This window comes from Suricata suricatta, chromosome X (assembly GCF_006229205.1).
Source record: "Suricata suricatta isolate VVHF042 chromosome X, meerkat_22Aug2017_6uvM2_HiC, whole genome shotgun sequence".
In the NCBI taxonomy this organism is placed as follows: Eukaryota; Metazoa; Chordata; class Mammalia; order Carnivora; family Herpestidae; genus Suricata; species Suricata suricatta.
Genome location: NC_043717.1, coordinates 42,999,727 through 43,014,399, shown reverse-complemented (window position 1 = coordinate 43,014,399; position 14,673 = coordinate 42,999,727). Strand labels below are relative to the sequence as shown.

Here is a 14,673-nt window from a genome sequence, read left to right as displayed (position 1 = left end):
GATTTCTTTACATAGGTTATCCCCAAAACTCTTCATAAGCCTCCTTGTAAGGTAGGAGTTAATATTTTTCTTTTACAGTTGGGAAAACTGAAATTCCATCTTAATTTCTTTTCAAGAGAGGGCTGAAGGTGGAGCTCACTTAACCCTAGTCTCCAGAAAGCAGCTCTGAATTCTTTCCCAGACCTGCCTCTGCCTTAGCCCCTGGCATGAGCTCAAGTGATAATATAGTCCAAGCTATTGTTCTTTTAGGATAGAGCAGTCTGCCTCAGATAGCAGGCTTGATTCATTTCCTTTTTTTTCCTCCCAGCCGGAACCCACGGAAGAAGACATTGAAAAGAATCCAGAACTGAAGAAGCTACAGATCTATGGGGCAGGCCCCAAGATGATGGGCCTGGGCCTCATGGCCAAGGATAAGACTCTGCGGAAGAAAGGTGAGGCCTGACAGGCTGGGGCAGTGTAAAGGATGGTGGCCTCACCTGGGGAGAGGAGGCGGGGCCCTGTTTTAGACTTGTACTTTAGAGCCACTCTTCCCTCTCCCAGATAAGGAAGGGCCTGAGTGTCCCCCCACCGTAGTGGTGAAGGAGGAGTCAGGCGGGGATATGAAGGTGGAGTCAACCTCACCTAAGACCTTCCTGGAGAGCAAGGAGGAGCTGAGTCACAGCCCAGAGCCCTGCACCAAGATGACCATGAGACTGCGGAGGAACCACAGCAATGCCCAGTTTGTAAGGATCCAGCCCTGACTTCTTAATGCTCTGCTTCTCATCCCTTCAACGAGCATTTTCCCAGCATGGCTCTGGACCAGGTTGCGTTAAGCAGAAAAGTGGGCCTGGTGGGCCCTGCCTTCAGGTAGCTCACTTAATTGGGGAAACAAGGCCAGCTCACATGGAACAGAGAACAAGAAAGGGTGATCAAGTGCTATCAACATGAAGTGCTGGAAGGGTTCAAAGAAGGAGACTCCCTCTCCATTGCTTCAGGATAAAGGCTAAGCTCCTCATTACCATGCATGATCCAGTCCCTGCTGACCTCTAGCCTCATTCCCCAGCACTGTCCACCTCACTCCTCTGCTATAGCCACACTGAACTACTTGTAGGTATGTTTGTTTTTTCCCCCGAGACATGCCATGCTCTTTCTTTCCCCCATCCCTTTGCACATGCTGTTTCTTCTGCCTGGAAGAGTTTTTCCCTGTGCTCTGCCCCATTGCCAGACTTCAGTTTGCCGTTAGGTTTCGGTCAGTTTCAAATGTCATTGTCAAGTGTCCCCTTTTCAGTGAAATCCTTCCTCAAGGCTGTCCCTCTTTATCTCCAGCTGATTTGAGGGCTTCTCTAGGCTCTCATAGTACCCTTTATGGGCTGATACTGGCAATTGCCCCATTGCCCTTTAATTTTTATGAACATGTGTCTTTGGAGTACTGTATACCTTTAGAAGGCAGATGCCATGTTTTAGTCATTGCTGTACTTCAGAGTCCAGCACAGTGTTAAACACATAAGTGCTCAGTGTTTATTGAATGAATAAAAATGGGAGATTCACTACTGAATGATAAAGAGTCCGCTCTCACAGCTCTTCCAGTTTACTTGGGGAGTTGGTATGTGTATACAGTTTTACTCCAGAACTAGCATGACTAGCCTGTCACAGGGCTTGAATAATCTTGTCAGCAAGCACGGTAGGTTTCTAATGGAGAGTTCTGTGGACTATGGTACTGTCTGGAGGGCAGTTTGAAGGCTGGACAGGGCTTAGATTGATGAACTGTTGCTTCCTTTCCCTGGCAGATCGAGTCCTATGTTTGCCGGATGTGTTCCCGAGGGGATGAGGATGACAAGCTTCTGCTGTGTGATGGCTGTGATGACAACTACCACATCTTCTGCCTGCTGCCTCCTCTGCCTGAGATTCCCAAGGGTGTCTGGCGGTGCCCAAAGTGTGTCATGGCGGTAAGGCCTTCCCAGCCCCAGTTCATGTCTGTCTCATAGGGTATTCATGCCTTCCTTCATTTGGCCTTATTGAGAACCGCCTCCTAGTTCAACCACAGTTTAATATTTGGGGTTCTAGGGTGGGGCTAGGCTGGGCAGAGTTTTAGGAGAAAGAAGAGTAGGAGACTTAGCCTTTGCTTACGTCCTCTGGGAGCTCCTAGACCACCTGGGGCAGTGAGAGTCATGATTTGGACATACGGTATGCCGACATAGTCAAATGCTAAATTACGTGTTAGAAACTCTGAAGTTGTTAGAAATTCAGAGGAGAGGAAGATGACTAAGGGTAGTAATTAAGGAAGGTGTCAAGAATGAGATTTGGAGAACAGGAATATGAAGAGAAAGTTGTTCTTTTGATTTCCAGGCTTTTTATTCTTTGTTTTTTTTTAGAAAGCTTGGAAAATAGACAAATTACCTATCACTCACCACCTAGAGACAACCATTGTTAATAGTCTGGTATATTTTCTTCTCATCTTTTTGTTGCATATATATAACTATCTTTTAACGAGTTTGAGCTCTTGCTGTATATTTTCATTTGCTACTTTATAATCATTTTTCTATATTAAATTTATTCGTGGGTATGATTTATTTTTTCTTTTGAGGGGGCCATCATATAATACTTAGTTTTCCTTTTGTTTTGGTAATTTGATTGGTTTGCAGTGATATAGGCTCTAACTAGAAGAAATGGGCAGGCTTTCTAAACCTGGGAATGGGAGACATGCTGGAGCAAGAGTATTTGGAGCAAATGTACCTAGTTTAAGAGGGGCAGTAAGGAGAGGTGTGAGGTTTGAAGCAGCAGTGAGGGTTGAGAGGTCTGCTATGTCTGCCAGGTCTGTTTCATGAGCTTCCTACCTTAATTCAAATTCTGGGCACTCCTCTACATTTCTCTGTGGGTTTCTGGAGAGCAGATGTGGATGGTCTCTTGTCTTAGGGACTCAGCTGTAGTCATAGAGACTAGGTGTGCATGTGCACACACAGCTGAGGAAAGAGACCAGGGCAGTGCATAATGGCCTTGGTGTAGTGGTGGAGATTCCTTTGGGGAGGAGTTTGGACACCAGTAGTATCATAGACAATGAAGGCTGTCAGCTCTGCTTGGCTCTCTATAAGTGGTTGTGGGCCAGTGGACCAGACTGACATTGATATTTCAAACATGAGTGAGTTTAATGCTGGGATACATAATAGCTCTCATCTAAAACCATGATCATAGGTACAAAGTGAGGTAGACTCAACATCCTGTCTTCTGAGACAGTCTAAAGAACAAGAATAGTGTAGGGTTTGACAGTGTAGAAGCTGGTGCCTTTGTTTTCCATCCTCTGAGCTACTAGAATAGTCAGTGCCATTTTCTCAGGCTTCTAGTTCCAGGCTGGACATTAAAAAAGCTTCCTTATGCACCCTGTTTAAACTCCTATTTTAGCTCAAGAGTTAAAAATGGCAGAAGAACATAGGATAGCATATTAAGTCTGACTTCATGGTTTAGGTAGTAAGGTCCTAAAGGAAGAGAAGAGCAAAAGCATGGTGGCAGTGCATGTAGGGAATGAAAAGACTAAGCTGAGTTGCTAGGAGAAAAAGGTGGAACTATAAAGTGAGGCCTGCCTCGTGGGTCTTGAGTGCAGACTTCGGGCTGTTCTTGTTCCCTGCTCCTACCCCATATTCCAGCTCCACTTTTGAGAATTCTTCACCCCTGTGCCCTCTTCCTTGGTGACATGTTCTCCTTTGGGTTTCAGGAGTGTAAGCGCCCCCCTGAAGCCTTTGGCTTTGAGCAAGCTACCCGGGAATACACTCTGCAGAGCTTTGGCGAGATGGCTGACTCCTTTAAAGCCGATTACTTCAACATGCCTGTGCACGTAGGTTATGGAGGGCTGGGGTAGTGTCAGAGCTAGGGTCGTAGGTGTTGGTGGTCTTAGCTCTCCTGGGTTACTGGGGCCACGGTCATCTGCTACCACTATTCCCCAGATGGTGCCCACAGAACTCGTGGAGAAGGAGTTCTGGCGGTTGGTAAACAGCATTGAGGAAGATGTGACTGTGGAGTATGGGGCTGACATCCATTCTAAAGAATTTGGCAGCGGTTTCCCTGTTAGTGACAGTAAGCGGCACCTAACCCCTGAGGAGGAGGTGAGTGAATGATTCATGGTTATATGTCAGCTGTGTGAGCTGTGGCAGGTCACTTAGTATCTGTTGGGTGGGGATCATTATGCCTGCTTCACAGGGTTGCTGTGAGATTTAGATAAGATGGTTCATGTAAAGAACACAGCCTAGTGTCTGGCATGGAATCTCTAGCCACAAGATTGGCTAGTTTGTAGAATGGGGATAGTATCTGCCTTATAAATTAGTAATAAGAATTAAATGAGAAGGTGAATGAAATACTTGGCAGGGTGCCTGGCTCATTAATAAGAAGTGTTCAGGGACTGAGACTGTATATGCAGGAAAAAATGAGGGCCCAAGCATCCCTCAAAAGAAGGGGTGTTTTGGTCCAAAGCAGGGGCTTTTAACTTGCAGGTATTTTGATGGGTGAGTATATCTGTAAAACTGGCTAAAATCGAAGTGAATTGAAATTTTGTGTGCATGCATTTGGTGGGGAGTGGAGGGGAGATAGAGAACGTCTATAATATTTCTTAGATGTGTCAAAAAGGTCTATGACTTCAAAATTGAGGTTCCCTGGGCTGAAGATCTCAGCTCCTTAGTATAACCCTCATCCCCTATCCACAAATACCTAACCTGACAGGAGTATGCTACCAGTGGTTGGAACCTGAATGTGATGCCAGTGTTGGAGCAGTCCGTACTGTGCCACATCAATGCAGATATTTCTGGCATGAAGGTGCCCTGGCTCTATGTGGGCATGGTCTTTTCAGCCTTTTGTTGGCATATTGAGGATCACTGGAGTTACTCCATTAACTACCTCCATTGGTGAGCGGGGGCCCTGAGAAACTGGGGAGGTAGGGTAGCTCCCTCAGGACCATGTGTGTGACCACTCTGTATGTTCCCATTCCACATGTCCAGGGGTGAGCCGAAGACCTGGTATGGAGTACCCTCACTTGCAGCAGAACATTTGGAAGAGGTGATGAAGAAGCTGACACCTGAGCTCTTTGATAGCCAGCCTGACCTCCTGCACCAGCTTGTCACCCTCATGAATCCCAACACTCTCATGTCCCATGGTGTGCCGGTGAGTGTTCAGGAAAAAAGGACAAGGGGTAGGAATAATGTAGTGATGTCCTTTGTCCTTTGTGGTGGTGGTCGTCTTCCAGAATCTACCCCTGGCTCTTTCTCATTCCTCTTCTGTCTTTATTTGACAACTCTGGTAGAGACTCCACATAGTAATGGTTAGATACACAATGTGATGGAGAGTGCTCTGGGTCATGTGTTTGAGGGCAACACCTCAGGATGGCTTCTTTTCACGTCTGTCTGACAGCCGCTGGGAGAGGGGAGTGGCAGAAGGACAGAGCAAGACATGTCATTTCTATTCATCTCCTGTTAGTCACACCTTAGACACATGGCCACATCTAGTTGCAAGGAAAACTGGAAAATGTGGTTCTTACTCTGGATGGTCATGTACCAGTTAAAAATTCATACTGTTGTGAAAGAGGGTGAGAATGAATATTGGGGAGCAATTAGCAATCTCTGACATGTTCCATATAGTAGCCCTTCTGGGAGCAGTGGGAAGGTTTTTTTTGTTTTGTTTTGTTTTTACTTATTTAGCAGGTCAAAAGCTCTGTGGTAGTAGTTATTTTGCAATATATAAATATATCAGGTCAACACGTGTACACATTAAACTTCTACAATATTATACGTCAGCTATATCAGTAAAGCTGGAAGGGAAGTAACCTCTAAAAAAAACTGCCAATGTCAACATTTAAAATAAAATTGGACCCAGAGTCCTAGACTGAACCTATCATCCTCCTCTGTGGACTTCTCTCCCACTCTGTAAAATGTATTGCTGGGTATATAAATAATCTGGCTTGCTATAAGGGACTTTCTAGCATTCACATCGGCCAGTTTCCTGGTGTGGATCTTAAAACAGCCTGATCAGTCCTGTAGGATCAATAATCAGTATATCATCCACCTGTGCTTTGAGTATTATTCCGCGCTGCTCTTCCTCCCCACTCCCTTAACTCCCTGTGCCCCCCTACCAACACTTTGGCTGCCCTGCCACTTGGTCTAATCCATGAGATGTGGTAAGCAGTCAGTACATATTGAATTAATGTCTCCTTGAGATCACTGAAAACCTGTACAGTAGGGCTTTGGAGTAGACCAGTGGTTCTCAGCCACATTTTTTCTTGCCTTCCACCTTGTTTTGATATACTACATACCCTGTAGTATTTTTTTATTAGCTACTTCAGTGATACTTAACCAAGCCTTGAAGGATCTAGGGAATTATTGGAAATGTATCAGGCAACCTTCTTCCACTTGAGCGGGCGGGTGGGGGGTGATGGCAGGTATCTTTTTCTCTTACTGCCTCACCCCGTTTAAGAATTACTGGACTCGAGAGGTGGAGATGATTAAGGGCCCTTCCAGTTCAGCTCTTCATAAGTAGACATTGGGTCTGACCTCACACTGCTTTCTTTGTCACCCATAGCACAGCATTAGTCCTTGCCTATAAGGCAATGTGCAGGAAAATTATAAGTGGAAGAGGATTCTCCTTGAAGATTTAGACAACTAAGATACACACGAGTGTGCACTCGTGTGTATATGTAACTGTTAATTTTTATCTTTTTAAAAAAACATATTATAGATTTTTAAATCTGTGCTCTTTGCTTCCAGCTCCACAGCATTTGTCCTGCTCATGGCACACCAGCTTCTCTGGCCAGCTGCTGCTTCACCCTACCCCCACCCCTACCCTGCCCCTCCTATAGGTGGTTCCCAGCATCTCCAGGCTTTTTGGATTTGGCAGTTAACCCCTCAATCCAAGACATCTGATTTTCATATTCTCATGCTGGCAGGCTGCAGTTTAGCCAGCTGAAGCTCCCCTAGGAGCTATCTTTAGCCCACTCCCTCCCCTCTTCCCCTTTGGCGTAAGAAGGCCATTTCTTTTTATAGCTATATAGTGTAAGTATTATTTTCATTATAAAAGAAACTTGTGCCCTTTCCAGAAAATGGAAATATACTGATCGTCCTTATTTCCTCCACATTTTATGTTTCCCATCTATTATTTTTCTATGTAAATTTTGATATAACAATCAGTGTATGGGTTTTATAATCTCTTTTTGAGTTTAATGATCTAGAACAGCACTGTCCAGTCTGGTAGCCACTAGCCACGTGTGGCTGCTAAGCACTTGAAACATGGCTAGTCCCATCTGAAATGTGCTGAAAGTATAAAACACATGTTGGATGTCAAGACTTAGTATGAAAATATCTCACTGATATTTTTGTATACCACTTATACATTGAAATGTCAATATTGTGGATTTATTAAATAGATTACACTGAAGTTAATTTGACTTGTTTCATTTTAGTTTTTTAATGTGACTGCTAGGAAATTTAAAAGTACATATGTGGCTGGCATTATATTTCTGTTGGACAGTGCTGGGCTAGAATGATTGTTGCTTCCTTATTCTGAACTGCTTATAACCGTCTTTTTAAACAAAATTTTTTTGTTGCAGTATAATTTACATACCTTAAAATTCACCCATTATAAGTGTGCATAATTCAGTGAATTTACACAGTTGTGCTGCCATCAGCACAATCCAGTTTTAGAACACTTATCACCACAAAAAGATCCCTCTTGCCCTTTTGCAGTCACTTTCCATTCCAACCCCTAGTCCCAGGCAACCACTAATCTGCCTTCTGTTGCTAGAGATTTGCCTTTTTTAGGCAGTTCTTATAAATGGAATAACATGTGGTCTTTTGCATCAGGCTTCTTTCACTTAGCATAATGTTTTCGAGGTTCATCCATGTTGTAGCATGTCAGAACTTCATTCCTGTTTATGTAGAATAATATTCCATTGTATTGATGTACCACATTTTGTTTATCCATTTACCACTTGATGGATATTTGGGTCATTTTTAGCAGCTGCAGAATGTGAGGAGAGCTTTTTAGAATAACTACATAGGAAATGGTAAACTGACATTGCCAAAGTGAGGGTGCAGGTTGAGATGAAGAGTCAGGAGCATTAAGATCTATTTCTGGCTCTGCTACTTAAAGCTTCTCAGGGACTCAGTTTTTACATCTGTAAATTAAGGCTGGGTCTAGGTCTTTCAGCAGATATTACTACTAGAACTCCCTGTGTATACAAGGCCTCTGGCCAGCACCTTGAAGACAAACACACCAGTCCCTATTTTCAGGTCTGTGCAGTTGAGTGGAGAACAGAGGTGAGTAAACAAGTGGAATAAACGTTAGAGGTGCTTCAGAAGAACAACAAACTGTGTCATTAGGAAGAGGGAGTCAGGAAAGCATTTGTAGAAGGGGTGATCCTTGAAGGAAGAGTAAGAGTTTGCTTGTCAGAGCCATTGCTTCAATCATATGGACATGGGGTTTCAATAAGGGGTTCTCAGAAGGGACATTGCTGGTCAGATTTGCATTTTTGGAAGATAATTCTAGTGCTTGGTAATGGGAGCTGGTGCAATAATTTATGCAAGAAATGCTGTTGCATCTCTGAAAAGAAAATGTATTAGAGGTGGGAGCTGATGCATGACCTGGATAAATGTATTCATGAACGGGAAGATTCAATGTCATGAGGATGTTAATTCTCTACATTAATCTAGAATCCTAGCAGATTGTTTTGAAGGGTGTAAACATTTTAGGTTTTTGATATATATTAGCAATTATACACACACACACGCACACATATATACAGATTTAGTTTTAGTTACTGGTCCCATTACCAGCATTTTATCTATTTTACTGTGTGTTCATCAGCATTGAATATTCATCTTAATATTCATCTCAAAAAACTTTGTGAGAGTTCTCCTAAAGATGGCAAACTAACACATGGCTGCTTCCATTCCTTGCTGAAACTCCACTAAAATGGCACAACGTGCTTTTTTCTTAAGGTAAAAAATTATTAAAATGGGGAAAAGAAATCAAAATTCTTGAAACTAGAAAACGGATAAGAAAACTGAAACTTAAGCCAGTTTAGAAACATCTCAGAACAAACCAACCTGATACATAGCTCAGAATCCCCCCAAAGGTTCAGTAGTCAGTGGCACCAGACATTCTGGGAGGAAAGATGAATGGGGTGAAAATAGGGATTGCTTCACGTCTATAAGAAGCTGTGAGATCCCCTGCCACTCTGGGCAGCTGGAAATGTGACCCTCCCTCACTAAAGCAGAAGACTGGAGATTTACTTTTTTTTTATGTTTATTTATTTTTGAGAGAGAGGGAGAGACAGTATTAGCAGGGGAGGGTCAGAGAGAGAGGGAGACACAAAATCCGAAGCAGGCTCCAGGCGCTGAGCTAGCTGTCAGCACAGAGCCTGACACGGGGCTTGAACCCACAAACCGTGAGATCATGACCTGAGCTGAAGCCGGACACTCAACCGACTGATCCACCCAGGTGCCCCTGGAGATTTACTTTTGAAGAAGTTAAAAGATCTCTGGACTAAGGTCTTCTAGGTACAGTTGAGAATGGAGGTAAAGTGAAAATAGTAGGATTTATCATTGTATGAATGATGGAGGCTGAGGTTCCCAGTCTTCCTCCACTGGGCTCTTAGAACTGGCAGCCAGGTCTTTTTCCTTCAGGCAGAAGGAAAAAAGGTGTTCTCAGGAGAATCTGAGTGGCCTGAAGAAAAAGACCTAGAGTTTCCCAAACTAAATGGCTCAGCTCCATCACCCTACATTGACAGTTGACAGATTTCACCTACATACTCAGAACTTCCATTCACCTTTTCCATTTTTTACTCTTAAGAAAGTAGCCACGGGTTAACAGACAATTGAGGAAGCTCTAGAAAACAGATCCAAACAACAAAAAAGCAACCTGTATAAACAGGTTAGATAGGGAGAGAAGTAAACTTCAGAAAGAAAAGCGATGGGGTACCTGGGTGGCTTAGCTGGTTGAGCATCTGACATCAACTCAGGTCATGATCTCGGAGCCTGTTTCAGATTCTGTCTCCCTCTTTCTCTGCCCCTCCTTTGCTTATGCTATGTCTCTTTCTTTCTCTCAAAAATAAACATTAAAAAAACGTAATAAAAAAAAAGGGAAAGAAACCTCATTAAGATCTTCAGAGATGAGCATATATTGCAAACAAATAAGAACGGGATACTCTTTAAAAAGAACATGTTGAGAACAAAAAGCTCTTGGAAATTAAAATTGTGATCACAAAAGTGAAAGAAAAAAGTTTAGTAGATAAATAGTTAAGGAAATCTCTCAGAAAATAGAATAAACAGGGGCGCCTGGGTGGCTCAGTCAGTTGAGCGTCTAACTTCCGGCTCCGGTCATGATCTCACGGTTCATGGGTTTGAGCCCTGCATCAGGCTCTGTGCTGACCACTAGCTCAGAGCCTGGAGCCTGCCTTGGATTCTGTGGCTCCTTCTCTCTCTCTGTACTTACCCGGTTCACGCTGGTTCTCTCTCTGTCTCTCAAAAATAAATAAATGTAAAAAAAAATAGAATAAACAATAAAGATGGGAAATGCTAACAAAAGTTGAGAAAAGGTAGAGAATATGTTCAGGAGGTTCTGTATTTAAATAGTGAGTTCTAAAAAGAAGAAATGAAAACAAATCATTAATGAAGTCATTCAGGAAAGTTTCCCTGAACCAAAAGATCGAGCTTTCAGGATTGAAAGGCCAACCCAGTACATGAATGAAAATAGATCTACACCAACTATATCTGATGAATTTTTATATCAAACACTTGGACCGAAAAAAATCCTACAAGCTCCCTGAGAGAGAAGAGGTTTAATTCAAAGCATTAGAAATCAGGATGGCTTCAGACTTTTCAAAAGCAACACTAGCATCTAGAAGACTGGGAGCCATGCCTTTGAAATGATTTTCAACTTAGAATTCTATATGGCCAAATTATCAACTATGAGAGTACAATAGAAATAACAAAAAAAAATGTTTTTCCCACCATTTCCTAGGCAGCTATTGGAGGATGTGCTCAAGTATAGCAAAAGAATTACAAGAAAGGAAAACCTTGGATCTAGGAAACAGGAGATAGTCATGGCAGAGTGATGATCCAGGGAGTATAGTATAGCTGATTCAAGTTGGCGCAGATCATAAGGGTCTGCTACACAAAGCTAAAAACTGATAGGTGGAGACAGGATTGGACACTTGTCTAAAAGGTTGGGATTGAATTACTAATACATGCATGTACGAAAATCTAGGCAAACTGAGAAATAATAGGCGATTTTCAATATAGTCTGGAGGCATGTTATGTAGGGTTGTTAAGGTGAATGCCAAAATAATCAGAAGAGGTAAAAGTGATTGGCTCTGGGGAGTGGAGAAAGGCAGGGCCTGCCGATTTTATTTTATTTTAAGTTTATTTATTTATTTGGGGGGGGGGGAGGAGCAGAGAGACAGAGACAATCCCAAGCAGACTCCGCACTGTCAGCACAGAGCCCAATGTGGGGCTTGAACCCACGAACTGTGAGATCCTGACGTGGGCTGAAATGAAGAGTCAGACACTTAACCAACTGAGTCACCCAGGCACCCCAGGGCCTGCCAATTTTATTTCTATTGTAATCTTTTTTTTTCTTCTATAGTTTATTGTCAGGATGGTTTCCAAATACCCAGTGCTCATCACCCCCCTTCCCTTCTGCCCACCCCCATCAACCCTCAGTTTGTTCTCAGTATTCAAGAGCCTCTCATGATTTGCCTCCCTCCCTCTCCCCAACTATTTTCCCCCTTCCCCTTCCCCATTGTCCTCTGTTAAGTTTCTCCTGTTCTACTTATTAAACTGATACAAACAGATTCTACACTTGATCTTAGCCAAAAGGCCGAGAAGTGATCTCTCCTGTTCTACTTATGAGTGAAAACATATGGTGTCTGTCCTTCTCTGCCTGACTTATTTCACTTAGCATAAATAACACCCTCAATTTCTATACCTGTTGCCAAGAATGGCCAGATTTCATTCTTTCTCAATGTCATGTAGTATTCCATTGTATAGATAAACCACATCTTCTTGATCCATTCATTAGTTGATGGACATTTAGGCTCTTTCCATGATTTGGCTATTGTTGACAGTGCTGCTATGAACATTGGGGTACATGTGCCCTTATGCATCAGCAATTCTTTATCCCTTGGGTAAATCCCTAGCAGTGCTATTGCTGGGTCATAGGGGAGTTCAACTGATAGTTTTTTGAGGAGTCTCCACACTGTTTTCAAGAGCCGTTGTACCATTCCCGCCAACAGTGTAAGAAGGTGCCCATTTCTCCACATCCTCGCCAGCATCTATAGTCTCCTGATTTGTTCATTTTAGCCACTCTGACTGGCGTGAGGTGGTATCTCAGTGTGGTTTTGATATGTATCTCCCTGATGCTGAGTGCCGCTGAGCATCGTTTCATGTGTCTGTTGGCCATCTTGATGTCTTCTTTGGAGAAGTCTCTCTTCATGTCTTCTGCCCATTTCTTCACTGGATTATTTGTTTTTTGGGTGTGGAGTTTGGTGAGTTCCTTGTAGATTTTGGATAGTAGCCTTTTATCCAATATGTCATTTGCAACTATCTTTTTCCATTTGTTGGTTGCCTATTAGTTTTCTTGATTGTTTCCTTTGCCTTGCAGAAACTTTTTATCTTGATGAGATCCCAGTAGTTTATTTTTGCTCTCGATTCCCTTGCCTTTGGGGATGTGTCAAGTAAGAAATCGCTGCGGTTTAGGTTGAGAAGGTTGCTTCCTGCTTTCTCCTCTAGGGTTTTGATGGTTTCCTGTCTCACATTCAGGTCTTTCATCTGTGTTGAGTTTATTTTTGTGTATGGTGTAAGAAAGTGGTCTAGTTTCACTCGTCTGCATGTTGCTGTCCAGTTCTCCCAGCACCACCTGCTAAGGAGGCTGTCTTATTTTCCATTGGATACTCTTTCCTGTTTTGTCAAAGATTAATTGGGCCCAGTTATGGGTTCTCTATTCTATTTCGTTGGTCTATGTGTCTTTCTGTGCCAATACCATACTGTCGTGATGATGACAGCTTTGTAGTAGAGGCTAAAGTCTGAGATTGTGATGCTTCCCATTTTGGTTTTCTTCCTCAATATTACTTTGACTATTCGGGGTCTTTTGTGGTTCCATACAAATTTTAGGATTGTTCTAGCTTTGAGGAGAATGCTGGTGCAGTTTTGATGGGGATTGCATTGAATGTGCAGATTGCTTTCGGCAATAATGTTTTAACAGCATTTATTTTTCTGATCCATGAGCATGGAATGTTTTTCCATTTCTTTATGTCTTCTTCAATTTCCATCATAAGTTTTCAAGTTCTCCTCATAAAGATCTTTGACATCTTTGGTGAGGTTTATTCCTAGGTATTTTATGGTTTTTTGCGCAATTTTGAATGAGATCAGTTTCTTGATTTCTCTTTCTGTTGCTTCATTATTGGTGTAAAAAAATGCAACCAATTTCTGTACATTGATTTTGTACCTTGTGACCTTGCTGAATTCATGGTTCAGTTCTAGTAGGCTTCTGGTGGAGTTGGTCAGGTTTCCCATGGAGACAATCATGTCATCTGTGAAAAGTGAAAGTTTGACTTCATCTTTGCTAATTCTGATGCCTTTTATTTCCTTTTGTTGTCTGATTGCTGATGCTAGGACTTCCAGCACTATATTATACAACAGTGGTGAGAGTGGACACCCCTGTCGTGTCCCTGATCTCAAGGGGAAAGCTCTCAGTTTTTCCCCATTGAGGATGATATTACCTGTGGGCTTTTCATAAATGGCTTCCATGATATGTAAGTAAGTTCCTTCTATCCCGACTTCCTCGAGGGTCTTTATTAAAGTATGCTGTATTTTATCAAATGATTTTTCTGCATCTATAGACAGGATCATATGGCTTTTATCTTTACTTTTTTAACATGATGTATCACATTGATGGATTTGCAAATATTGAACCAGCCCTATAAGCCAGGAATGAATCCCACTTGATCATGGTGGATAATTCTTTTTATATGCTGTTGAATTCGGTTTGCTAGTATCTTGAGTATTTTTGCATCTGTATTCATCCAGGATATTGGCCTATGGTTCTCTTTTTTTGGTAGGTCTCTGTCTAGTTTGGGAATCAAAGTGATGCTGGCTCGTAGAATGAGTCTGGAAGTTTTTCTTCTATTTCTGTTTTGTGGAATAGCTTGAGAAGGATGGGTATTAACTCTGATTTAAATGTTTAGTAGAATTCCCCAGGGAAGCCATGTGGCCCTGGGCTCTTATTCGTTGGGAGGTTTTTGATAACTGATTCAGTTTCTTCACTGTTTATGGGTATGTTCATATTTTCTATCTCTTCTCGTTTGAATTTTGGTAGTACATTTGTGTTTAGGAGTTTGTCCATTTCTTCTAGGTTGCCATTTGTGATTTTTGTCTATTTGGGTGTTCTCTTCTTTCTGAGGAACCTGGCTAGAGGTGTATCATTTTTGTTTATTTTTTCAGAAAACCAACTCTTGTTGTCATTGATCTGTTCAACTGTTTTTTTGGATTCTATATTGTTTATTTCTGCCCTGATCTTTATCATTTCTCTTCTTCTGCTGGGTTTGGGGTGCTCTTGCTGATCTCTTAGTTCCTTTAGCCGCGCTGTTAGATTTTGTATTTGTGCTTTTTTTCGTTTCTTGAAGTGGCCTGCTGATTTTGAAACAATTGTAGAACACGTGGCTCTGGG

At 42.3% G+C, this 14,673-nt stretch overlaps 1 protein-coding gene and 1 pseudogene across 5 annotated transcripts in view; one reads left to right on the top strand and one right to left on the bottom strand.

The window, feature by feature from the left end:
* KDM5C (lysine demethylase 5C) overlaps positions 1–14,673 on the top strand; it is a 35,779-nt gene that overhangs the window by 8,415 nt on the left and 12,691 nt on the right. For all 5 annotated transcript variants that reach the window (XM_029929452.1, XM_029929453.1, XM_029929449.1 and 2 more), the window contains exons 6-12: positions 308–431; positions 541–722; positions 1,767–1,925; positions 3,686–3,805; positions 3,915–4,073; positions 4,684–4,865; positions 4,959–5,121. In XM_029929452.1, the coding sequence (XP_029785312.1) occupies positions 308–431; positions 541–722; positions 1,767–1,925; positions 3,686–3,805; positions 3,915–4,073; positions 4,684–4,865; positions 4,959–5,121 (1,089 nt within the window). The remainder of the gene's footprint in view (positions 1–307; positions 432–540; positions 723–1,766; positions 1,926–3,685; positions 3,806–3,914; positions 4,074–4,683; positions 4,866–4,958; positions 5,122–14,673) is intronic.
* LOC115284554 lies at positions 11,759–11,838 on the bottom strand (annotated as a pseudogene).